The following is a 27367-nucleotide window of genomic DNA, read 5'->3' as shown; positions in this document are numbered from 1 at the left end:
TTGCCTCTGACTGCGGGGCTATGAGGCAAAGGTCCTTTGCGTTTACCTCCAGCTCTGATTGTCCTACTTCGCAAAGTGTGATCATATTCTGAGCCTGTGTCACGGGCCATGAGGCAGCACAGTCATGTAGCTGGCTTCCTGCGCCAGTCTGCCAGCGGACCCCTCGTTGCTAAGAACAGCCTTCCCTGGGTCCCTGGCTGGTTAGCAGAGCAGCCGAGACTGCCTCATAACTATTCATGAGGAGCAGGGGGAACTGGCTCACTCTTCTATTTCTGGTACAAGGACAAGCTCAAGTCCCTAGTGAACTTTCTAAACAGGTCCTTCCGGCATTCACCAGGGAGTAGTTCCCATATGTTTGTGGGGAAATAGAGCTTGTCCAAGCATGATGTAACCACAGCCCAGGTCACTGAAATGCTCTTCGTTTCATATGAGTATTTGGATCTTTGTTTTAAAAAACACACCCACACACAAAGTGAGAACGAAGTTAAGTAACTAAAAGAGGATGCAGACCTTGTGAAAAATTCAGGCCAACACGTTTGAATCTGGGCTCTGGGTAATTAGCGTAATCTAGCTACATGACCCAGTTGCTCCTCTGTGGAGCAGGAAATCTGGTTCAGGGTCAAGTCCTGGGGAGGAATGATGCGCCCTGCAGAAGAGGTCATTTTTGTGGGCAGTTCTGTTTACACACAAGTGGAAAAACAAGGGCCATTATAAAATATTCAGGATATTAACCTGGACTTCCCCAAGCAGAGGTCTAATGGCCTCTCAAGTGACCTTGACCTTCACAGGATTAGCATTCCTTCAGCCACAGGGTTCAAGAGTGGACAAGAGTTCTTGGGGACAAGGAGGGGTCTGGGACTCCTGGTGAATGCTTGGTCGGAGCAAAAAGCACTGAGATGTAGAAGGGACACCCCCTTTGTCCTTCATGAACTGTCACTAAATCATCATGTAGGCTCCAGAAAGCTGTCTCAGAACAGATCTTGACAGTTATCCGTTGGACTTGTGGGCTACCACATTGATTGAAACCTCTGAATGACAGTTGCCTCTCAGCGGCTGTTCCAGTAAGGGAGGATTACTTTCTAAATCTGCCCGATTCCTACAATTCTGTAAACACAGACGGAGCACAGCTCTCCAGTGCAGATGGCTAATTCAAGCCTTTACCCTCTTTTTGTATTTTTGTGTAACGTGCAGACTTTTTTTTTTTTTTTTTACCCCGGGCTGTAACTGAATGCGGTTATAGAATGCCGTTTTACTACCTGTTTTCATTTGTGATCACCAGACAGCTCACTCTAAGAGTAATTTTCCGGCACACAAATTTTGAGATAGAGTTCTTATAGTAATTGCAGGTTTTTTTTCTATTCTAACATGCAATATCTGTTAGGAACACTAAATGGATGTCAGGGAAGCTAACAAGGTTGATGCTTTGTTACCCGAACAAAAATAAAACCCCACCAGCTATCCCTACAAATCCGTTAGTCAAACCCTATCCGATGAACGGCTGGTCCCAAGCCTCCTCCCTGGCCGTCAGCAGACTCTTACCTGACCAATAAAAATGTTGTTGGTTTAAAATCGCTTCTCCCCCACCCCCCACTTAACTTTTACACAAGAAATGGGAAATTACAGAAGTTCTATTAATAGCTACAGACGCAATCTCCACTGACAATTTGTGTTTTCTGAACCTCGCCACTGACTGCTGAAATGTGCTATGAACAAATACACTTTGAATAAAGGGAAAATTCCCCCGCCACGTGCTTCTCCCCCTCCTCCCCACAACGCATTCGCATCATTAGGTAGGAAACCAAGGTGGTGCACAAGCACGTGCGGGCGTGATGTACCCCTGGACTGTGTGTTCATGCCTCCCTCCTCCTTTCTTCCCAGCAAAAACACCCGGACCTCGGACACCCTGAGCAAGCAGCAGCAGACCCTGAGGATGCACATCGACATACCCAGAGCCCAGCTTCTGATTGAAGAGAGAGACACGATGGAGACCATCGGTAAGGGGCCACGCTGGCCGCTCTGCACCATGTGGCTGCTACGGCCACGGCCACGCCCTCTCAGCCCACTCAATGGGGTGTGGGAAGTAGTAGATATGAGAGCATATTGAAAGCTGCCTGAGCAAAGAAGTAAGAAGCTAGAGAACTGTTATTGAAGACAATAATAAGTGCCGGCAAATGTAGGGGGAAGTGAACGTGTATACACCTCAGAGGTTGCCCGAGATAGGAGTTCCCCGACTCTGATCCACGTCGGGCCTCCTCTGGAGAGGCTGTAGAACAAACACCTGTGATCACATAACCCTGGAAGGCACACACTTGGAAACCCGCCCTGTGCCATCCCCATCAGCTCCGCCAAGGCCTTCATTAGCGGGAACGTCGCAACTCTACTGAACACCTAACCAACCAACGTCTATGCTCAGGGCTCTTTCCCCACCCCCAGCACCTATACACAGTCTGGATTCTTCACCTAGTGCTTGGGGACCACCCAGTTCCCTTGTCCCACAATGGCAAGACAGACACCTGGAAGGCTTTGGGGACTTGTTCGCCCAGGACCCAGGTGTCTTAACTCCCTCCCTCCTCTTTCCACTCCAAGTCCACCACCCACACTGCCTGCCCAGACAGTTCCATTTGCTCCAGAATCCGAGACTTCGTGTTTCCATGCAATAATGACTGGAAGAATAGGTCACGTTTATTGAGAGCTCTCTACATGCCATGTACTTGTATATGCACTTTTTTAAAATTCTTTTTTTTTTATTATTGTTGAAAGTATTACAGATGTCCCCCTGTTTTCCCCATCAGTCCCTTCTAGCCCCTGCCCCGGGGCCGTCACCACACTATTGTGTGTCCATGGGTTATGCATATATGCATACAAGTTCTTTATGTGCATTATTTAATTTAACCACCACCCAACCCACATAGGGGAACGGTACTACTGAGTAACCGGGACTTAAAGGGGTCATGTAGCTTTCAAGGTCACACAGATGGTTGGGAGCAGAAGCTGGGTAGGGCCCCTGCCAGCTGCCTGCTTCCATATCAGCAGGTTACTTCCCAGAACCCCTGGCCTCAGAAGTATCACCAAGCTTCCCCGTATCCATGGAAACAGACTCCAGGGCAGGCTGCCGAGGCTGCCTCTTTTCACACTTCACTCTGTTTGTTCTGGAAAGTGTTCGCTGGCACTCGGTCCCAGGGCAACCCTTTCCTGTGGCTTAGCTGAAACTACTTAACTCCCAGCTCGTACCCTAGATCCTGCCAGGAAGGCAGTGGAAAATGGCCAGGTGGGCAGGACACCGGCATCGCCCCACGCCCGGCCCTGCTTTGTGTTCTAATAGAACAGCGGAGACCTCTTGACCTAATGGCTCATAAATTCTGAGGCCTGGGCTGCCCTTGCTGGATGCAAGTTTAGTCTGGGCGTGCCAGCACTTAGAGAGGGTCAGTCAAGTCCAATTTGACTTTCCATCAACCAAGTTCAGTTAAGAGGCACCCATGCTGTGTGAGGGGGCATCCTGCACTACACGAGATTTCATTAGCTCACTCTCAACAGGATAAGGCACCATGTTTTATTTGTTGATAAGCTTTTCTTTTCAGTGGTTTATCTGAAATATTTTTATTTATTCATTGATTGACTTTAGAGAGAGAGAGAGGAAGGGAAAGAGGAAGAGAGAGAGAGAGAGAAATATCGATTTATTGTTCACTTATTTATGCACTCATTGGTTGAATCTTATATGTGTCCTGACCAGAGATCGAACCCGCAACCTTGGTATATGGGGACAATACTCTACCCAATTGAGCTACCCGACCAGAGCTGGAATCTTTTTCATTAAATTCAATAGACTGGGCATTAAAACTGAAATTTATTTTGAAATATCAGTTCAAAAATCAAAATATAATCCCTTTGGCCTTATAGTTGGGGTATCTGCTACATGTTCCTCACTAGAGGTGTTGAGCATTCCACCGAAGGCTGTTAAAGCTGGGCGGAGCCTGGGAGAGCATCATCTCCCAGTAGCCAATCACTGGCCCAAACCAGAGACACAGCTGCCCTAGTCATTTCAGTAGATGCATCCCATTCCTCGTAAGCTCATCTGTCACCAGAGTCACTTCCCTCCTGGCGACGCTGACAGTGGTCGATGGCATTTTCTAATTACTGGGGAAGTAGAAATACGATGCTTTAAAACGCTCTGGGCTCAGACTACAAGAATCCAATATGAAAGTGCCATTCATTTCTGCCCAGAACGAATAGTAAACCTCAAACACTGACAGGCACCGGAATTTTCCCATTAAAGGTTTGTAACCTAGCCCCGCACACACCCTGGTCTGCTCCTAGCCGGGCAGCACGTTGGAAACCACAAGGCACCATATTGTTCATGAAACACGCACGCAGATGCCAGGGCTGATGCCGGCTCCAGCGGCGAGGAACCGTCTCTGCAGAAAGGCCGCCTATCCGAGGGGCCAGTGAAGGCTGCGGGGCCAGCCCCCCCACGCCCAGCCCTGCCCCTGCTGAGGACCAAGCTCCCTGTGCCACACACTGCGATGCCAGCAGACACCTTGGCAGTCTTCCCCGCGCTTTTCTCTGCCAAGAAATTTTATTCCGACTTCAAGAGGCTTTCCTTTCCTGCCAGAACCTGAGTAATTGGATTTTGTAAGGTTCGTTCTGTTCAGAGCCTTTTTTGGGCACAGAAGTCTCGCTGTGCTGTTTGTGACTTTCACATTTCCACTCCCCGTCGAGGCACGCCATAGCCTGGTCCCCGCTGATGATCGCTCACACGAGCTCCATCCCAGGCTGTGGTCCCTGAAAATTCCTGACAAATCCATATAATCCTCCCCAAGGCTCCCCTTGGAATAAGGATGCTCTTAAGAAAGTGTGGAAAGTCTCCAAGTAAAGTAATGAAAATCTTGAGACAACCAAATCATGACACGCAGCTCAACCGACTGCTGCTCCAAGCACTAAAATGCCCCCCCCCCCCCCCCGTTCACCTGAGCCCAGCCTCCTGCATCTGGAACCCACATGTCCCCACACCAGTAGGACTAGGAGACTATGACAAGCGAGACATTTTGAGAAGTCAATTAAGGGATGTTCTAGAGTCACTGGAGCACAGAAGAGGTGAGAAGCAAAGGGACATTCCTCAAAACCATTAAAAGAGAGGAATCCTAAACTCTGAAGACTGTTTCTCTTCTCCCTCCCACTCCACCCCCAAACATTTGCCAAGTTCAGTGTGACCTCCCCGGGATAGACCCCGCAGTGGACTTTTTCTAGTGCTCAGAGCTTCTAGTGCTCAGATGGCAGCCCTCGGCTGGGTGGGGCCCAGGTGAGCTTTTGACAGACACATCCATCCCAAACTCTATTAAACAGGAAGCTGCAGCAAGCCCCACCCCCAAATCAATGCTTCCTAATGAAAAGACTAGGCCTCAGGGAGTGGAGCAACCCTTCTCTGAGGTCATGCTCCCAAAGGAACCCTTAGGGATAGACTACGTTTAGAATTCTTGACCAGTTCTAACACAGTGCTTTCATTTTCCGTTGTCTTTGTTGCTTTAGAAGAGGTTATTGTGGTGGTGGTGGTGGTTAAGAAAAGGCCAAGGAGTCGTGTAAAGGGGATAAACATTTGGCTCTGTGCCCCTGCTGTTCCCTAGATGACCGCTCCACGGTGCTGCTGACGGATGCTGACTTTGGGGAGGCCGCGAAGCAGAAGTCCCTGACGGTGACCCACACGGTCCATTACCAATCGGTGTCGCAGGCCACCGGGCCCCTAGTGGATGTGTCGGATGCTCGGCCGGGAACGAGTGAGTGGTCCAACAACACTGAAATGGTGTGGGTGTTATCGATGCTGACAGCATGTTACCTGCTCCGTCCCTGTCAAAGGAGAATGCGGGAAGGGTGGCCAGCCCTAGGCCTAGGAAGCCAATAGGATGACAGCATCTTTACTTGGGACGTTGAGGTTTTATTGCTTGATCTAAGCTGTTATTAAATTGCGTCAGTTGTAGCCAATAACTCTTGGTACTGGTTTACTATGAAAGTACTCGAAATTTCAGGTCAAATTCATTTGTTATGTTTAGGCAACACAGGAAAAGAGACAAGTAATTAATATGAGTGTGTATCTTCTGCGCCAGGACTGGGAGAGAGAGAGAGAGATAGCATATCTGTTATCTCTGCAACAACCCTGCAAGGGAACAACTTATACAGCACATGGGATAGCCCCTGTTTTACAGAGAGAAAACTGAGTCTCAGCGGAGTTAGGTGAACAGCCCAAAGCTGTCAGTCTCTGTCTGTCCTCGAAGCTCATGATTTTGTCCTGAACACAGTTTGAGAAAAATAGAATTCTGGCGAGCCTGGGGATCATATTCCATTTCGTTCTCAATATTTGCATATGTGATATATGGAAATTAATTACTGCAATGAAATTAAATCCCCTAATAGGTGTCTAGAGCTTATTAATGAGCTATTCTTGTTCCTTCATAATTGAAATTGTTCCTAAATCTCTTTAAAGGTTGAGAAATTGATTTCCTGATTATTATCTTTTGGAAAGCTTTGATGTCTAGCTTTTAAATCTCTAATCACTCTCTTTGCAAAAATTTATATTCTTCGAGTGTTATAATTAGAAAAATAAATATTAGAGTGTTAAAAGCTATTCTCCATAATTTCTGACTTGTAAGGAAGGCATTTGTGGAATGCCCTGAGCTTCATGGAGCAAACTGGTCGACCCCTAAGCAGCAGTGTAATTTGCAGGAAAACCATCTTAACCCTCACGGAAATTCACTGGAAAACTGGATTTCCAGCCCACGCTACAGCGGTGGTGAGGATGAACCGAAGAAATGGCTGGCCCGGTCCTGCAGGGGCTCTCAGCCAGCATCCCACATTGCCTTTCCCTCTGAGCCTGGGGGTTCCACCTGAGGGTCACGCCCCAGGCAACAACCACAGCTGATAGAGCCGCACTTCTTCCATCTGCGAGGACTCCACTAAATAATGTCGACAAACCTTAGGCAAACCTACTCAAATGCATGCGTCCATCTCTAGCTCCGAACAAAAGGAGAGTTATCCATTCAGCATCTGCAGAGCAGTCTCTAGTAGTGAAAGATCTTGGGGGTCATTTTTCATTAAATATTATCTCCTAACCACACCATGAGGGAGGGACTAAGTGCATTCATTTTTATTTAGAAGTAGAGCCAGTGGCTGCCCTTCCCCCCCCCCCCCCCCCCCCCGCAAGAATTACCCCAGGAGCCTGCACCGGGCACTTCCTAAAGCCCAGTTCTCTGGTTGCCTCTTGTACCACGGAGCCTGTCACCCCTGCCAGGTGTGACACTTGTGTCCCCTCAGGCCCCGGGAGCAGGTCCTCACTGCAGCCTGGCACATTTGCCAAGGTTCACTGATAGTCCATCTCCTCAATGACAAAGGACCTTGTTGTCCCAATCCAGTTACGGTAGGACATGTTGTCATTGTAGGAACTCTTTATTTTTAAGAAGAGTGTCTAGAATAAGTTGTTTGCACACTAGAATGTGACAGCATCCTGGAAGTTGGGTCTCTAAGCATTTTCTATTTGCCAAGGAGTTGCCACAAATTCTTATTACAAGGATGGAAGACATCTCTTTCAACCTGTGAAACACAGGCCTCAGCTGTGTCCACACCCCGTTCCCTCCCCATCTGTCACGTGGGTAGGATGCACCAAAAGCTGGGACTCCATTTCTGTCGTCATCCCCATGCATCGCAGGCACTGCCCACAGGAGATGTCCAGGAAATATATAGAAATGCTGACCGACTGTCAAACTCTGGAACCAGAGTAGAGGGGACAGAAGAGAACATACGGTTAGCATTTTCAACAGGACTTGGGCAATCTGCTCTTTCCCTTTCTGTTCTCCATTTCCTGAGATACCGTATCTCCTCCCCCAGGGGGGAGGGGTCTCTTTTAATATGTACACAGTCCCCCCAGCACACTTTGAAGAGACTACCAATGAGATTATTACCATCAACTATTTTACTTACAAAATGTGCAAGGTTACAAACACGTCAAGTGGTAAACACTAGATTTGACTTGGGGGGGGTTTTGTTTTGTTTTATTTTTGTCATATTTATCTGGAAGTCATCCACTCATTCATCATTCATTCATTTGTGCAAAGAGCATCTACGCAGCACCTGATGTGCGTGGGGCTGGACTGAGAAATGCACCAGACGCAGCTCCTGTCCTACCAGCTCTACTGAAGAGCTCCTTTCTACACCAGGGGCATCTCCAGCGTCTCGTGTGAAGATTTCTTTAAAACCTGTTTTTATTGATTTTTTAGAGAGAAAGGAAGGGGGAGAGAGAGAGAGAGAAAGAGAGAGAGAGAGAAAGATAGAAACATGGATGAGAGAGAAGCATCATCAATCGGCTGCCTTCTGCATGCCCTCTACAGGGGATCGAGCCCGCAACCCAGGCATGTGCTCTGAGTGGGAATCAAACCGGCAGCCTCTTATTTCCTGGGTTGATGCTCAACCACTGAGCTACACCAGCCGGGCTCGTTTGATGATTTTTAATGGGTGTTTTTTCTGTCAAACCCTCTAACTTGAGTTTCTAGCCATCTGGATCAGCCTACCAAATGTCCTGCTAGCATCTTCCCATTGAACAGGGCGTGCTCCCTCCCTTGCCTGGTGCTTGTCACTCAGGAATCATGGGCTGGGCCTTGAGACTTGCTGAGCCCTCCCTTGTGCCCACAGCTTCATCTCTCCACATATCACACAGGCTCTGCAGTGGGTGATGTTACCCCAGGCCTCAGAGGCGAGGGGAGTGGGCACATCCGATGAGCCCACAGCCAGCCAGTAGGGAAGCTGGAGTTAGGGCACCTAGCTCCAAAGCCCCACTCTTAACCCCCTGTGTTGCCTTTAAGTAGAGATGATGCTCCTTATAGGACATCCAGGGACCCCATAGATTCCAACATCTGTTCAGTAAGAAGAGCTCACAACATGGATTGGATCTTTTTTGTTGAGACTTTGAAAGAACGCACACTCCATCACCCAGAGTGGTACTGGACACAGCACTGCAGAGAAATCCGATTGGGCGAGGAGTGTCGTGTATATAATCCCGTGAGGAATGTTTGTTTATTGAGTAACAGGAGTATCCAGTCCTGACACTGGGAAATTCCTCATGAAAAGCTGCGGCCTGGACACCTATAATATCAGGGAATACAAACAGATTAATACCATCATCACGGTACCCATGACATGTTCTATGACCCCATTATCCACAAACGCCTCTCATCCCAAATTCAGGATCATTAAAGTCACTTGATTCCATGGGCAGGAGCTTAATGCAGGTTCAGAGCTGATGCTGAAAGGCGAAGAATTATGTATGTCATTTACCCTCTAATTCGTTGGCCATCTAGCAGGCATGAGGCGGCATCGCTAAGTTGTGTTTATATTATAACGTTGGGGAGTCACATAAAAGGCTTTCCATGCAGGAGCAGTGAATTCCAACACACGTTAGGTCAGTAGATGAGCTAGTGAAATAGACAAAGGAAGCTACCGTGTGGGATCCAAGTAAAATTTTTACTTCCGCTGCTGTCTCAGGCGCTGTCATGGAGAAGAGTTCAGTTCAAGTACACAGAAGCTCCAAAAACCTGATTATTACAAAAATGTGTCAACTACCTCCGCATGCTATAGATTAAGACACATTTGCCCAGAGCAGAACGGAACTGCAGGCTGCGGTTCAGGAAAGTAATATCATGACCTATATTCCCAACATTATCAGGCCACGGCCCGGCTGTCCTGGTCTAGAGAAAAGGGGTGAAGAATCAAATTACCTTGAGAAGAACTGGGGCTTTGACTAGACGCTGACAAGTGGTCCCTGCCCATGGAACCTTCTACCACATGGGTGATGTCAATGGGTGATGTCAGTGAGCAAGGGGGCTGAGGTAGTGAGGGTCTCAGCCCCACCACGGGTGGGTGGGCTTGACGGAGGGAATGCAGGCGAGGGTTTTGGGGGGTTGAAGGAGATTGTGTCTTTGAAATGGGACTATCCAGCTGACCCCTCCCCCAAAAGCATCCATACCGGGAATAAACCTGCTCCACAGCCTTAGCAGTTGCAAGAAACTTCAAGAAGAATAAAAATGAGAACACTCAACTTGTATGTAAGGGACTGGGTCATTTTCCAGAAGAGACGTATTAACAGTTAAATAACAAGCTCCCTCCTCAAGTCCTCGGGCCTGGAGGACATTTCGCCTCCTACCCATGAGAGCGTGTGTCTCTCTCTCAGGGAACCTCTCTCCTGGCATTTCCGTGGAGAAACACTTATCATTCCAACCTGGCTGTCCAGAGAGCTCGGCGCTTGGCCATCGCTCGCATTCTAATCAAGGCAAAAAAAAAGTCTCCCAATTAAAGTCTTCCGTGAAATTGTGCAAGTACAGGAAGAAATGTGTCTTAAAATCAATGCCCCGGAGAATAGGCACCAAGACAGGGCATATTAATGACCCAGGACATCTTAAATCCTATTGATTTGGCTGCCATCTCGGTGCTTCTCTCCAGCATTGTAGGATGATGGATTAGGTCCCAAGTCCAATAACCAGAAACTTGCAGAGGAAAAGCCTCCATTTCAAAAGAAAGTCATTTCCCCACTTTCAGGGTCGGCCTTCCGTGACTTAACCTGGAATTATAGACGAGCCCGTGCCCAGTGGACACCGCCTCAGAGCAATTAGCTGTGCAGGGCGAGGACATGTGTGGTTGAGTGATGGGCGACCCCTGACTGAAGGTCAAGTGTTGGGCTCCATGTTCATCACTTAATAGCTGGGTCGCTTCTCTCTGAGCTTCCATCGCTTCATCCATAAAGCGGCCCTGGACCATATGTATTCGTCTAAGGACCTGCGTGTGCCGGGAATGAGAGTCCGCTCTGCAAAGGGCCCCAAGGCTGGGCACGCAGCCCTGCCCTGGTCAGACACGCAGGCTCCTGGGAGCCCAGAAGCGAGGCAGGGCAATACGCTGCTGCTTGGCCTCCTGGTTTTGTTCCTTGGAAATTGCTCCATTAGTGGTGAGCAGTGAGCATGGACGGCTGTGTTTAGAAGCGGCCAGACCATGTTGAAAGGTGGCTGCTTCGAGTTCCTCTTTGAGAAGCAGAGAACGCAACGGTGGAAGCCGCCCATGTGGCATCTTCTGCTGCCTTAGGCCGGAGCCCAGAAAAATGGTTGCAGCACCTGAGCCCCTCTGCTTTCCACGGGCTTCCAGAAAGGGAGATGCGTGTCCACCCCAGTGCCCAGCAGTCTGTGCTGTTAGGACAGCTTTTCCTTCACTCGCTGGAGAGTTGAGCAAAGAACTTGGTCCCCCTTTCCCCCTAAACCCCCCTCTTTGACCTGTTGCCTTTGGTTCTGGATTTAGAGAAAGCATAACCTGTGTGGCAACAGCCTGTGTGTACACAGCCTCTGTGCTTCGGAAGCTGGGGGGCAGTGACATCCAGACACACATTAACTATTTGGTCTCCAGGGGGAATATCCAAATCTGCATCAAAGTTCAGTTTCGTTGAGTCAAGCTCCCATGTGCAAAGGCCTAAGAGAGCATTAGGACAAAAAAGGCACCGTCCCTCTGCAATTTAATGAATGAATACAACAGTCATACTCCAGGCAGCGAGTCCATACAAGAACACGGTATATGGGAGACGTCAGATTCATTGGGGTGGCTGCAACAATGGACCACAAACTTAGTGACTTAGAACAGAAATTAGTGTCTCACAGTTCTGGAGGCCAGAAGTCCAAGATCAAGGCTCATTCCCCCTCTGACACCTGTAAGGGTAGATCCTTCCTGGCCTCCTCCTAGATTCTGAAGGTTGCTGACAACCTTTGACGTTCCTTGGCTTACAGCTACGTCACTGCACTCTCTGCCTTCCCGTCCCATAACCTGCTCCCTGCCCTGTCTGTCTCTTCTTATAAGGACACCAGGCATGTTGGACCAAGGGCCCGCCCTACTCCGGTGTGACCTCATCCTAATTAATTACATCTCTCTTCGGTGACCCATTTCCAGATTAGATCACATTCTGAGGTCCTGGGAATTAGAATGTGGACACACCTTTTTGGGGGATGTAATTCAAACCATAACAACACCTCACGGGAGGAGAATTGTAGAAAGAAAGCCAAGTTAGAGCGCGTTGGCCAAGCTCTTTGTGTTACAGAAGACGGGAGTCTCAGGAAGTTTATTAAGTAACATACATCGTGCCATGAAACTATTCAGAGCCAGAAGCGTGGTTCTGATCCGTAACAGCTGAGTCCAGTTCTAATGTCCTTCCCCTTACAGAGCTTGTTTAAATGCTTCAGAATTACATGAATGTCTCTGACCATGGGAGGAAGGAAATGCATGCTCTGGGCAGGGATAGTCACGGAGGGCTTCCTGGAGGCAGGAGCCTGCAGGGAGGGTCATAGGGCTGGGTCGGGAGCACAGCACTCCACACCTTTATCACAGCTGACCACAGCTGCCTCCAGCGACCGAGACAGACATTGTTCTTGACTCTTCGCAGATCCCACCACCAGGAGGAACGCCAAGGCTGGGCCCACAGCGAGAAACCGGTACGCCAGCCAGTGGACCCTCAACAGACCCCACCCCACCATTTCAACACACACCCTCACCACTGACTGGAGGCTGCCCACGCCCAGGGCCACAGGATCGATGGACAAGGAGAGTGACAGTTACAGCGTCAGCCCCTCACAGGACACAGGTAGGGTCTTCACACCTCCTCCCCACGCCCGGGATGAGCCCGCCCTCACCAAGGGCTTTGCAGGCTCCTACGTACGTATGTACGTACTCCCTTTCAAGGTCACCTTCAAATGGTTAGGGCATTTGTCTAACAGACACCAATGCGGTGCACAGCACGGCGCCCTCCGGGGCCAGTGACTTCTGCCCACAGAACCAGGAGCAGCATTCTGCAGGTGCCCTGAGTCCCAGCTCAGGCTGCCTTCTCCTCCTCATTCCCACCCGCTGGCAGACACCGGCATGTTTACATGTTCACCCACACAAGGGCAATCATGTCTGGTTGGACTTGGAGGGCATCTGACCCGCTGCTTTCTCCAGGATGAAGATGCTGCACTTGGAGTTGGTGACAAGGTCGGAGCACCTGTAGGGTGACCCGCTTGACAATTAAGCAGGGCTTGATTATAAGGCAAGCTATCTTGTCTGTGCCATCAACCACCCAGATTTCACTTCGGAGAGGAGACAGGCCCTAAAAATAGCACTGGGCTGACTACCCCCCTCCCATCTTAAATTTTGAAAAGAATTATATCTAAACCTAATCACTGTGGGAAATTTTAACACTCATTTTCTTTTGTTCTGGAAGATATACTGCAAAAATAGCATTTCCAAGGCGGAGTGTCACCGTGCACCTTTATTTTTATGGCTGTTAGTTCTCTGATAAGACTCTCAGAGTTCCCCAGAGGCGACTTCAAAACTTTGGCACTGATGAGCTTGAAATACAGAGATTCCTCCAATCAGCTGCACCCTTTCAGGCCTGGCAAGGTTCCTGTCCCCGCCAAGGGTGGCAGCCGCAAAGAATGAGTCCCGGGGACCAGGGGCCATTCTGCCTAGTGGCCAATTTTGGTGCTTAGTCACAGCTCGGTTTCTAACCCTCATCACGTCTCCCTGACATGACCAAGCCACGCCCAGGCTGGAGACGCTGAGCTGCGGAGCTTGTCCTTCACACCCATCAGAGTCTCTGTGGTACAGATCCATTGGCAAACCCAAGCAGGGAGGGGCACGCAGGTCATTTAGGCACATTCCCCAAAATTCTGTTTGAATGAAAAGCAGAATTTTTAAAGGGGGATGCTTTACTGACTTATGGAAATGCTCCAGGCTGGGGTATTGGACTACAGTGATACCCCACCCCCACCCCACGGTTGGAAACACAGAGTTTCCTGAGCCCACTGTGCTGAGGCTTATGAAGCGGCCTCTGGGTGACAAAGGCAGTCCTCAAAGACCAAGGACGCCTGCTGCGTGGTCCTGTGACCTGGGAGAAATCGCCCCAAGCCCGAGAGGGTGGTCAGTCTGTGCAAACATAGTGATCATCCCCCGCCTGGTTTCTCTGCTTCCCGGCACAGATCGAGCTCGGAGCAGCATGGTCTCCACTGAAAGTGCCTCCTCCACCTACGAAGAGCTGGCCAGGGCCTACGAGCACGCCAAGATGGAAGAGCAGCTGAGGCACGCCAAGTTCACCATCACTGAGTGCTTCATCTCGGACACATCATCCGAACAGTTGACGGCAGGGACAAATGAGTACACAGACAGTCTGACCTCCAGCACCCCTTCAGAGTCGGGGATCTGCAGGTTCACTGCATCTCCCCCCAAACCTCAGGATGGAGGGCGAGTGATGAACATGGCGGTTCCGAAGGCACATCGGCCAGGTGAGCAGGAAGTGCGCGCACCGTTGTGTAGGGAAGCTCCCGTCCTGATTCACCCTGCTCGGGGTTTAGACGGGATGTTCTGTTTATTGACTGCTGCGTAGTGATCCACACCAAAGCTCTTGGCTTACAACAACAATCACCCATTTTGTTTATGAGTTTGACATTTGCTCAGTGCTTCGTGGAGACAGCTCATCTCTGCTCCAGCAGGTCAGACAGGAGGCTCAATCAGGGCTGCAGGAGCCACCTGCAAAGTGGCTCCCCCGCCCCCCCCCCCTTGTCCCGTGGAGAGTTGGTGCTAGCTGCATCCGCCCTAAGTAGGTTTCTCCACCACAGGGTGGCTTGGGCTTCCTCATATCATGGTGACTCTGGGGTGAGAACCAGTGTCCCAAGAGACAGACAGTGGAAATAGCCAGTTTCTTAAGGCTGGGGCTAGAAAGTGACATGTCACTTCTGCCATATTCTATTGTTCAAGGAGCCCAGGTTCTGGAGGAGCTTCAAAATCCCGGGGCTGTGTTTTAAATCTGCTGCCACTGAGGGCTTCAAAGGAGAGAGGCCCTACAGGGCACCAGCATTTGGACCTTGGTTTTACTGAGTTACCCAACGTGACAGTGACTGGCTACTGTTACATCCACTGCAGTTTGGTCTCTGTCTTGAGCCTGGGAGAGTGGTCTGGGTTTGTGGATGGAGCTGCAAACCCTAAGGCCTGCAGGCCTCGCAGATCTTGTAACTAAATGAAGAGACTACGAAGCAGGGGGAAAGGGAGTGATGGGACAGGGACAATTCAAGAGCTCAGGGACTATCTAGAGCAAATGGCCCTAGCAAGCTCCCCCCAACTGATCCCAAGTGGAAATGGGGACCCAGTATGAGCGAGTTTCTCAAGAGAAGCCAGAAATCTTGGTTTTATATGGACACTCGCAGTTATTAAGCGTTGGCTCAGATGTTTGCATACCACTATACAGGGCAAATAAAGCACATCGTTAGACTGGATCCAAACCAAGGCAGCCATTAGTAGTGATTCTCTGAAAAATCACCTCTTTTCCTCACACCGAAATAGGTACCTGTAGACTTTGCTTCGCAGACTGGCCTGTCTCTTCTTGTTGAATCCAGGTTTATTTCTCTTTCTCCCATTTCCTGAACCACTACACTGGTTCTATTTCAAACATTTATCTTCCCTTTTAAATTACTGTGATTCCTTTAGGTTTTATGGCATAAGGCCCAGCTGAAATGAGCCTCATAAATACATAAAAATATATAAAATGAGAATTGTCTATCCAGCGACTAATCTTCCAAGCAGAGTCAAAGTTCCTCGCCAGCAGACAATAAAGAGTGATGGCTTCATTTAGTTTCATTCCGATACCTCCTCAGGGAGAGGGTGAGCTGTTATTTATGGGTGTTGTTATTTCAAGTATTTTTTTTGTTATTGACACTTACATGCAAGCAAATGCAGAGAAACGTAGGACAAACTGCCGTGACTTTCTGTGGCTGCCCCGCCTGAATGTGAGGAAGACAGGAGAGGAGAACCCAGCCAGTGTGGCTCAGTGGCTGAGCTTCAACCTATGAACCAGGAGGTCACGTTTCAATTCCCAGTCAGGGCACATGCCTGGGTGTGGGCTCAATCCCCAATAGGAGGGGGCAGGACAGGGGTGGGAGAGGCATGCAAGAGGCAGTTGATCAATGATTCTCTCTCACCGTTGATGTTTCTATCTCTCTCTCCCTCTCACTTCCTCTCTGAAATCAATAAAAATATATTTTTTAAAAAGGACAGGAGGCAAGAAAGCATGCCTGTGGGCATGTTTAGTCTTGCTGGGCTTCAGTGGCTGCATCTGTAAAATGGGAAAAACATTGTTACCCAGCAAGCACTCACTGCCCGATGCACGTAGAAGCCAATACTATGGCACCGGTTTGAGAAAAGAAAAGTCTCTGATTATGAAGAAGTCAAATGGCACGGAGACAGGAGGCAAAGTTCAACTCTGTCTCCCCGATGGAGGAGTCGGAGCAGGATTTAAGGGGATTCAGCACTGAATCTCCTGGACAGCGGCCCCTTTGCTTCTGGAAGGGTCCCTGGTGCTCAGGTTGTGGTCAAGCCTTGCCTTTGGCTCTGGGGTAGGGGGTGGGGAGTTAAGGGTCCAAGGTGTTACTCTTGAGTGGTTACATTCAAGGTTTAAAGTTTGGTTCCAGGTCTTGTCAGAAACAAGAAAGGACCACTCTGAGCTGGTCCAGTGGTTACAACGTGGGCGCCTACTCTATGGGGTTTAAGACAAATGGAACCTACGCAGGTGAAGCTGTTAGCAGTTGTGTCTGTTGTTGCCTGTTGACATTGTTAGTTCCCAGTGACTCCAGGGTGACTCCAGGGTTGCTGCTGGCTCCCTTCTCCCTTCCTTCTTTTGTTTGTTCTCCTTCGGGGGCCAGTGATGTCCTGGGGAGCATCCACCTCATTCTCGTCCCACCCAGTTAGGGACCTTAGGCTTCCATCTAAGATACACGGCCACCCCCCCCCCACCCCCCTTCACAGATGAGCTCCTGGGTTACAGGACTGTCCCGTTTGTGCCGGCCTTGCAATAAGTCCGGGCTTGAGTTTCTTTCTGATGACTTGTTCATATTGTTGGCTTAATAGTGAAAAACGTTTAAGCCTTTTCATGATGTTGTTGCCTGGATCCATTGAAGCAGTGGGAAGATCGCAACTACGTAAGTTGCTATCATCTTAACATACTCCTTAAACCAGCGGTCGCCCACCTTTCGGACCTCACGGACCACCAGTGGTCCGCGGACCACTGGTTGGCGACCGCTGCCTTAGACTAAAATGATTTTATAACTTTAGGAATGAATAATAGTTTAAATCAGTGGGAATCCTCATGTCCACCAACTTTGTTTGGTCCACACTAGATGACTAGTTGGTTAACATTAAATAGGCTTTTTAGGAAAAAAAATATTTCCTCCTTCTGGAAGCCTATATGTTGCTCCTTATAATACAACTAAACGCCACACCGGGCTCAAAACCCCAGGTGACAATTTATCATCCTGCTGACTGGGGGCTGCGTCACACTAGCAGTTCCTTGGGTGTGTGCCTGTGCTTTGCATGGTTCGGGGTGGCTCTCAGTCAGAGTGTGTCTTTGGGAAAAATCTCTGGCTATCCTTCTCCTCCATCAGGTGCTCTTTTTTTAATTACAATCCCAAGCTTTTAAACTCTCTACAAATAAAGATCTAGTTAAATGAACTTGGCCAAATGGTGGCTCTGGGAAGATTGGAAACATGTCTTGTATTTCTCTCCCAGAGTCTAGCAGATATCTGGCAGCAGAGTGACTGTTCGAGGAATATGTTTAATTGGTTTAGTGGAATTGAATATATGCTCCTAACACTCTGTCTGGCACACAGTAGGTGCTTAATAAACATTGTCAAGCGAATGAATAGGTTGTGGCTGACAGTGATAAGGCTGGCCAATTGGTGAAAATATAAAGGTTATTAGGAATTGTGAGTAAAATACCAGAAGACATTGAAGTGCATGCCATCTTCCAGGTGAACTTTAAACAAAGTAATTTCTTCTCTTTCCTTGCTCTTAACAAGTCGAGAGGAATCTCTTCCTCAGCTAAATGGGGAGCGGGGGGGTGCCCCAGGAAATGTGGACAGCTCACCCCTGAGGCACACCTCAGGATCTAGCTTTAGATTGTTAGTAGTTCCTGGATTTTGGATTTGCTGTATTTCTAGGACTTGTATATTTTAAATATAGTACCATGTGTGTACTTGTCCTGTTTTCTCAGTAAGAGATGGCTATTTCTGTCTTTAAAAACAAGCAAAACAAAGCAAACAAAACTCTGTATTCCTCCAGAAACAGCTGGAAAGCGTAACCGCTTCTTTTCCTCTTGACCAGGGTGGCTTCTGAGACTTGGATTACAGCGTCTCGTCTTGGTTTCGGGTAGCATCTTGAGCCAGTTTCTACCGTTCTTGGGTTACTGCTTCTTTATTCATGATGTGTGCCCTATGCCCTCGAGAGATGCCATTGCACAAAGCTACTTAAATCAAGTGCAAGCTTCAAATGTGCAACCTAATAGGGCCTGCCCCGCTAGCAGCGGGGAAAATTCTGCCCCTCTGGAGCTCAGCTGGCACATCCAGGGACCCCAGCCTTGACCTCCACCATCCCATGATGAAAGCAGCTGCCCTTCGGCTAGAAATGGCCACTGCCTGCTGCCAGCTGGGCGGTTCTCTGAGTGACCAGAGGAGGAAGCAGAGATCCTCAGGGACCAGTGGTCCAGAGGGAAGAAAGAAGGCAAAGGCTGGGAGACAGGAATGGCCTTGAGAGCAAGAGTTCCCTCTGAGCTGCCAAATGTACAATCTTTCAAATACCCCTTAGATTCAAGTTAGAAGGACCCAGGAGCCATTCACAACACCTCCGCACATTGCTCTTCACGCCCCACTCTACGTGGACCCAAATATTCGAATGTGCTCATCTTGGCTCCCTCCTGGAAAAACCAAGTCTCTCTGATGTGCATTTGCAATTTTGTCTTCTTAAAGACCCTGCTTTAATTTTAGTCCGATGTCCCTCGGACACAGAAAGTGATGCGTGTTCAGAAGGGCCCCAAGCTGGGAACTCAGCCCACTGGCCTTTTGCAGCCTCCTCCTCCCCACCCTGCACTGGTCGCAGCACCAAGCCCACAGACCTGCCAGGTGCTTGCAGGGTTTTAGCAGCTGCTGCTGTGCGTTCCCCAGTGCCCGAGTCTGTTCTTTTGTTCCAACAGCCTTTTCTCTGACCTCTGAGCCCCTTTGTCAGCTCGCTGCCTTTCTTGGTTCTCTTATTGGGGTTGTTGGGGATCCCAAAGATGGTGGAAGGTGAGGAGGAGGCCTGTGCCTGACAGACCTGTGATGGAGAGGCAGGCAGGCTCCCTGTGTCCTGTGGTGTGAGCAGAAGGAAGCTTCTAGATTCCAGGGCTGCAGATGCAAGCAGAGGCTCACCATAGTGATTGCATCTACAGAAACACAAATATAACAAGTATATTGCACTCGTTTATTCATCCCATAGTTATTGACTCTTCTCCATGAAAAGATACTGCACCTGGTATTACTCAAAGACATGAAAGTGCTAATACTGGATATTAAACCAACACTTCCCATAGTCTTCATAGTTTACCAGAATAGCATGGAGTATCATGGCAGCAGACCAAGAGTCAGAGAGAGAGAGAGAGAAAGAGAGAGAGAGAGAGAGAGAGAGAGAGAGAGAGAGAGAGAGAGAGAGAGAAGAGACTACACAATACCCAATGTGATGCCATGATGAGTCAGGAGCAACCTGACAGTCCTGGGAACATACAAAAAGGTAAGAAGAGGACAGCAAAGACCATCGTCTTTCACTGTGGTCCTGTGTAGACACGGCTGGCACCAAGTCCTAATGCAGCCTTCTTCCCACACTGAGAAGCCACAGCCATAAATTCAAGTGTATAGCCAGCCCTCTCCAGTCCAGATGAATTGCTCTCGGGATAAAGACCTCCGAGGTTCTGAGAGGCCAGCCTCTTCTTCCTCACCAGGCATGACCCCTGCTCTCTGGGCTCCAACTCGTTGGCCTTCTGAAATCTATAAGCATCTACTTCCTCTGTCTGGAAGGTTCTCATTTCCAGGCTAACTCAGCCCTTCCGTGGGACAACTCAGTATGCACAGGGTTGCTGAGACAGGTCTGCCAGCCTCATGGCTGGGCAGGTACAAGGCCCCAGCCGGACTCCTCCTCAGTGGCCCCCAGTGTGTGGTCCCCATGGGTCTCACGTGGGAGCTCTCTTTGAGCCCCATGGCCTCTTCCTCACTGGGGACTTCTCAGTCCCTGTTAATGAGCTCCACGCTTGCCTAAAAGTCAGGGCAGATTCCAATCCTGCTTCTGGTTGAGAACTGCTTTAGTTCAGAAGAGCTATGAGCAGTTCGAGCCCCACTTCGTATACAAGTGTAGTGTGTGGGGTTTTTTGCTTTTATTTTTATTATTATTATTATTATTATTATTATTATTGATTTTAGATAGAGAAGGGGGAGAAATCGAGAGAGAGAGAAACGTAGATGTGAGAGAGAAACATGGATCGATTGCCTCTCCACACGCACCCTGACCAGAGATGAAACCCACAACCTGGGTATGTGCCCTGACCTGGAATCAAACCCGCTCCAACCAACTGAGCCCCACCGGCCAGGGCCACAGTGTAGTTGTTAAAGTTCACTAGTGAGTAGGAGGATGTATCGATGAGCTCTGAAAAATGCATGAGGCCTCTGAAGTACAAGCCAGGAGTGGGAACAGGAGCTGTGTCCATGGGCCTTCGATAGCTATCTCGCATTATTTATTGAGGGGTTTTCCTGGTTGCCTTAGGGAGTGAAGATTCATTTACCAAGAGAGGTTGGTTTACAAGCTTTCATTACCATGCTGCCGCATTAATATTAAACTAAAGAAGTGTTAGATCTCACCTGCGCTGGTGTGGGCGGACTGCACGCTCCCTGGTGGCTGGCTCTTTGAAGCTGCAGTGTGATTGCAAGTCTGATCCGTGTGATTTTCATTGAAATTGCCAGAACTCAAGGTTATCATTCTTTGCTGCTTACTTTTGCATTAATATCAAGCTTCATCCAAGCACAGATATCAAACCTTATTAGCAATTGATGGAAGTTCCTTTGTAGGTGGCCCCAGTGGAGTTGTAGGTCCCTAGGGACCCTGAGTCACTTTCATTCCGCAGGCGTTGGTTGAGGAAGCCTATGCATGTCTCAGTGGCTAATGAAGAGGAAGAAGGCTCTTGTGGTATGCCTTGGAATCAGAGGCTCTTAGAAATGTATTCTCCTGGCCAGCGTGGCTCAGGGGCTGAGCATCGACCTATGAACCAGGAGGTCTCAGTTTGATTCTTGGTCAGGGCACATGCCCAGGTTGCAGGCTCAATCCCCAGTGTGGGGCGTGCAAGAAGCAGCCAATGATTCTCTCTCGTTATTGATGTTTCTGTCTCTCTCTCCCTTTCCCTTCCTCTCTGAAATCAATAATATATATAAAGAAATGCATTCTTTGGTTCCATACGTATCCCCAAATTCCTCATACAGATGTGCTTAACCCGTCCTCACAGGCAGACAGAGCATAAGAAAGGATCTTTTAGACTTAAAGGTACCTTTAGAAATTAACGTCCTTCCTTCAATTGACTAAAGTTAAGAGCTGAAACTGGAAGGGGTCACAGAACAATTTAGAGGCAGGACTTTTTTATTATTAATTCTATTATAGATGTCCCCCATTTTTGCCCCCTTTGCCTCCCTCCACCCTGCCCTCACCCCTCCTAGGCCTTCACCATGTTAATACCTATGTCCATGGCCTATGCATATATGCATATATAGTCTTTGCTTGATCTCTTCCCATATCCCCCCCCCCCGCCTGAGATTTGTCAGTCTATTCCATGCATTCATGCCTCTAATCCTATTTTGTTCAGTTTCTTTTGTTCTTTAGATTCCACATATAAGTGAGATCGTGTGATATTTGTCTTTCTCAGAGACAGGATTTGGACACAAAGTGCAGAACTCTCTAGTTCACGCTCTTTCCATTGTCCTAAGCTCCCACCCACCAGGTCAAATGGAGGCCCTCTGGCTGCTGTCCCGTGGGGCCCATCCCTCACTTTTCCCATGAAGAACTGAGGCCATAACTCCTTGTGGACTAGATGAGGCTGAGGAGTATGAGTCCTTATGCTGATTGAATTCAGTGTATTTCAAGTGATATAAGGACCCACTTGGAAAGATGAACTTTGACCTTCGAAATGAGTTTCTTAGCAACAGGATCCTTCTTTGAGGTGGATGGTGCTGTGCATAGGAGGATGCTGAGCAGCATCCCTGGCTCTGTCCAGCAGAAGCCGGGAGCTAGTCCCACCCCCACCTGTGACAACCCAAAATGTCTTCAGTCATAGCCATCTGCCCCCTGGGGGCAAAATCACCCACGGCTGAGAACCATTGATCCAGACTTTCGACATTTCCCCCTGGTGTGTGCATGGCGAATGGCAGGAACCATTGTCTGGGAATAGATTCATGGAATGTACACTCATTATAGATTTTCTCAATCGACTGATTCTTCTCCTGTTTAGGTATTGATTTTGCCCTTATTCTTCTGAAGCTGAAATGCATTCAGACTTGTGTGTGAGTCTGAATATATTGAGAATGTTCAGGAAGCTTTGCTTTCCTGATAGGAGGGGGTCTCCTGGTCTTCGGCTAAAGAGAGGCAGGTTTAATGCAGCAGTTTCCACACAGTCGGGCCGGCCATGGCCCGAAGGCTCCCTTAGCAGGCACGGCAAGCTTCAAGCTTCTATCGCAGATGAATCTGGCACCAACCGGGCAGTCTGTGCTGGTCAGGGTGGAGGTGAGGAGTTGAGACGGCACCAGTGAGTAAAGTGGTTAGGGACAGGGGGAAACATTGGAAATATTAGTGGCACCAAAGGTTCCCAGAGGGCAGTGACAGGAGGGTGAGAAATAGACCATTATGACAAATAACAAGGCATAACATTGAAATCATAGCCAAATCATTCCTCGAGGCATAAATCATAAGAGCCTCTGACTGGCATGGGGTGAGGGATGCAGCTGTGGTATGGGGGCTACAGGCCGATGAGGCAAAGTGGAGAAATGCTTCCATAACACAGATGCCCCAGGGAGGTTGGGCCACCATTGTCAGACCTGGGGACAGGGCCCTCTTGTCACCTGTAACCTGCATGTGTTCCCATAGTGCCGCCTCCATGTCCTCTTTCTCCTCCTCTCTGCCGCATCCCATGATTCAGTTCAGTTCCTTTTCCATCCACTTTTCTCTATCTGTGGCTCTTTATCTCTTGTTTTCATCTCTCCTTGTTCTGTTTCCATGTTTCTTTCCTCTGTTGTGTGTGTGTGTGTGTGTGTATTTCCATCTCTCTGATCTCTAAACTCAGAGAGGGGTAGAGAGGAAAGCTGGACAGAAACAAGGAAGAGGAAGTTAAATAATAGACAGTGTACATCCTTGCTGAGAATAGACGTGAACGACACGGTAGCGGATTTCACTAGAGACAGCCCTAAGGACGGGCTTTGGCTCCACCCATGTTTGTGGCCACGTGGGTTTACACGCAAGGGGCCTGTGCACCTGAGAGAAATGACTTTTTGGAATTCAAAGCAAAAGAGATCCTGAGCTCCGGGGTCACTGCTGCTGTCAGACACATGGAAGAACCCAAGGGGGTCCTGGCTACTTAGCTATGGATGTGGAGCCCCGGGGAGCATGCAGAGGGCTGAGGCTCCTACTCGCTCCTGGAGAAGATCCAGGAGAGCTGCTTCGAATCTAACCCTCAGGGGCCTCTGGGGGCAGCTGGACAAGCATCTACACCCCCCCAGGGAGCAGGGAAACTGGAAGAAGTGACTCTGACTTGGCCTCAGTGGAGAAGGAAGGATGGGTGACAGGTTAGCCCACAGAGGCGCCCCTACAAGCTCAGAGCACAGGAGGGACCCTGTGAAACACAACCACGTAGGTTCCTGTTATTGTTAAAGAGCGATTTCCTCCTTCCCATGGTTTATGGAAGCAGAGACTGTCACCCTACACAGAACCTTCAGAAAGAGTTCTCGTGACATTCCCAGCCCACCCCAGCCAAGAAGGAAGGGCATCTGTGTTAGTGTCCTGTGGCTGCCGTAACCAAGTACCGCAAACTTGGTGGCTTAAATCAACAAATTTAATGTTCTCACAGTTCTGGAGGCCAGAAGTCCAAAACCAAGGTGTCATCAGAGCCGGGCCCCCTCCTGAAATGCTAGGAAAGAATCCTTCCTTGCCTCTTCTGCTTTCTCGTGGCCCTGGACATTCCTTGGCTTGTGGCCGCATCATTCAACCTGCCCCTCCATCTCCACATGGCATCCTCTCTCTTCTCTGTGCCTCAAATCTCCCTCTGCCTGTGTCTTATGGAGACAGGTGTCATTGGATTTAGGGCCTACCTTAAATCCAGGTGATCTCATCTGGAGATCCTGACCTTAATTACACCTGCAAAGACTCTTTCTCCAAATAAGGTCACATTCACAGATTCCGAGGGCTAGGACCTGGACATATCTTTTGGGTGAACCCTAATCAACTCACTAAAGACAAACAAAGGTATAAAACAATAGTTCCCAGCTCATGTCCCTGGCGGATCCCCAGCCCATAACTTCAGTCTCTCTGAGAAGGAAGACATCTGATCGTGCCTTTTCACATGCGTTATCTGATCCAATCCTCACCATAACCCTACATGGTAGGTTCTGCCATTGGTCCCATTTTGTGAATGAAGAAACTGAGCCCAGATTTATAGCAGATGAAATGCAGGCAATGTCATCCCGACCTCTACTCTTCATCACCACCGTTAGAATCATTGTTTAGTTTCTCATGTGTGAGACAGGCGAAGGGAGAGCAGGGAAGTTAAGGCGATCAGGTACCCACATCCTGGTTGCCACCACGGTTTTCCATTTCACTTCTCTCTTTTCCTGGGTTGTCTCTATAGGCGTCTGAAGAACATGCAAGATGGATGGATGATTAGAGAACCCGGTTTCCCAAGTGGTCCTTGGACTAGCACATGGGGTGGGATTTGAATGGACCCAAGTACCTTTAATAAACAAAGCTTACCACCACTTACATGGATGCTCGCTGCTGCCTAGGTGCATGAGTGATGAAGAGACATGGGTGCTCGCTGCTGCCTAGGTGCATGAGTGATGAAGAGAGCTCATTTGCAGCGTTCACACAGTTGATAGGGCTACTTTGGGTGCTACTCAGAAAGCACACACACTGTTGAAAGAGCTAATGGAGCATCATACAACATCATAAAGCTTTTCCTGAGAAACCGGGTCACCAGAGATAGTAGGTATTGAGAGGGGCCTGCCAGATCTACACAGCAGACACGGGTATAGAGACGCAGCGCTAAGCTGTCGCCATTATTCATGATTTCCAGTCCTCGCCAGTCTTTCCCAGCTGCCCTGACCCTCTTGATCACTCTATCTAAAGTGCGAGCCCCTGGGGACAGCAGGCAGATATGGTGGGCTGTCTTTTGATTCCACACACATTTTTCCCAGGTAATCTAGGACCCCCGCATCCTGCCATCCAGCTGGGACCCAGATGTGATTGCTTTTTAGGGGCTTCATACGTCCCTCACTCTGTGGGGAGCCGCTGGGTAGAAACTCATTCCCGGATCTGTGACAACACATTACTAGCACGTCACGTGTTCCAGGGTCACTGGGCTCAGGAAGAGCAAGCGCATTCTTGACCTACATTTTAAAATAACCCTGGAGGCCAGTAACTCCACATGTCAAGTATTTTTTAACAATACTAAGAAATAATAGTCATGTTAATAAATAAGAGGACAAATTAATATAATTTGCTTATTAGGCTCTTAGTAATAAAGACAGTCACTTTTAGGAAACTGAATATATAAAAATCCACAAATTTCAAAATGTGGCAAATTAGAGTTGACTCATATGTAAAATATTCCTTACACTACAAAGAACTTTCCCAGTTTATGTCATTTCTTAATGGCAGCTGTTAATTATTTCATGATATCTGTTTGCAAATAACTAACCCCCACTAGAGAGAATGAATAACACATCCGCCACCAGAAATAAAGATAAATCATTTTCAATGTTATCACAAAAGGCATTCGGGGCATGAGGTTTCATTATTTTTCATTAAACATCCCATTTTTCAGGAACAAGACTAATGCCCATCACAAGATACACCTGGACCCTTGACCTTAGACTCCATAGTGACAGACCTCATGCATCATTGCTTCCAAGCCTGAATCCAGACGCACCAGGTTCCAAAACCCTTTCCACACGAAGGCCACGTTATGCCAGTCTTTGTCCAAGAGTCCTGTGCCAGGTCATTGTCAAGGCCCTTCTTATCGGCTTTCCCTTGATCCCATTCACTGCCTGAGGCCCACGTCGAATTAGAGCTCCTTTGATTTCACGGAGCCAAATCTAAAGCGTCGCGGGGGCCATTTTCACCAAAAGCGGTCAGAGAAACCCAGTAGCTTGCAGGTGACACAGTCTGTGGAACTGCCGAGACCAGATCCGGCACTCGGTTGTCTTTTCTCTGTCACCCCCGGAGCCCCTGCTCCCCCAGCGCTTCCCATCACACCTGGGACTCGGGGAGCACATTGCACACCTGGTGTGCACGTCTGCCTTGGATGTAGTTTTTCTTTTTCTCTTTATTTATCTATTATTATTATTTTGATGTGGTTTCTCTTTCCGTTGTGGGCTTCGGAAGGACCTTGTGACCTCATTTGTCTGGTTAAGTGTGACACTGAAGGGCTCCTGTGCCATCGAGAGGCCAGCACGTTAGAGGGGAGGGTGGTCCCGCCTTTGCAGCGAGCTCTGACGAGGGGTCTTGACAGCCTCACCGGGTGCAGGGCTCACCTCTGAGCCCTGGGTGGCCTGTCACATGGGCACAGGGGCCCTCGGCACCCGCTCGCCACCTGAACCACCCAACTAACTGCTCTGTGTCTTTGCAGGTGACCTCATCCACTTGCCTCCATACCTTCGAATGGACTTCTTGTTGAACCGCAGTGGTCCAGGCACCAGCAGGGACCTGAGCTTAGGGCAGGCGTGCTTGGAGCCGCAGAAAAGTCAGACCCTGAAGCGCCCCACGGTCCTGGAGCCCATCCCCATGGAGGCGCCCTCGGCCACGTCCTCCGCCCGAGAGGGACAGCAGTGGCCGCAGGGGGCCGTGGCCACATTACCTCAGCGCGAAGGGGCCGAGCTGGGCCAGGCAGCTAAAATGAGCAGCTCCCAGGAATCGCTGCTCGACTCCCGGGGCCACTTGAAAGGAAGCAATCCGTACGCCAAGTCGTACACCCTGGTATAACACACAGCATGGCTGGACCGCGGTTGTAAATACGGTTTAAAAAAAAAAAAAAAAAACTCAATCAAAGCTACCTTTTTTTTACGGAATTCCAATATTTATAATTAAAGAAAATTGCCAAAATATATTAAAAAAAAGAGAAACTACTGCAACCACAGACAGTGCAAAGACTCTCCTGCTTTTTTTCTGTCTGAGTGTGAGCTCCATCTGCCTGGGCATCTGATTTTTTGGGAAAGAAGTCCAGTTTTATGATCTTCACAGG

At 49.0% G+C, this 27367-nt stretch overlaps 1 protein-coding gene across 1 annotated transcript in view; it reads left to right on the top strand.

The window, feature by feature from the left end:
• DSCAM (DS cell adhesion molecule) overlaps positions 1 to 27108 on the top strand; it is a gene marked incomplete at both ends in the record, with an annotated part of 461963 nt that extends 434855 nt beyond the window's left edge. The window contains 5 exon segments of the mRNA XM_079762252.1: positions 1879 to 1994; positions 5619 to 5768; positions 12446 to 12643; positions 14016 to 14318; positions 26756 to 27108. Coding sequence (XP_079618378.1) covers positions 1879 to 1994; positions 5619 to 5768; positions 12446 to 12643; positions 14016 to 14318; positions 26756 to 27108 — 1120 coding nt within the window.
• Positions 27109 to 27367: the final 259 nt, after the last annotated feature.

The sequence above is a fragment of the Cnephaeus nilssonii genome (genome assembly GCF_951640355.1).
Source record: "Cnephaeus nilssonii genome assembly, chromosome: 3".
Lineage (NCBI taxonomy): Eukaryota > Metazoa > Chordata > Mammalia > Chiroptera > Vespertilionidae > Cnephaeus > Cnephaeus nilssonii.
The sequence above is the reverse complement of the archived record's forward strand: the minus strand, read 5'-3'. Positions and strand labels throughout refer to the sequence as shown.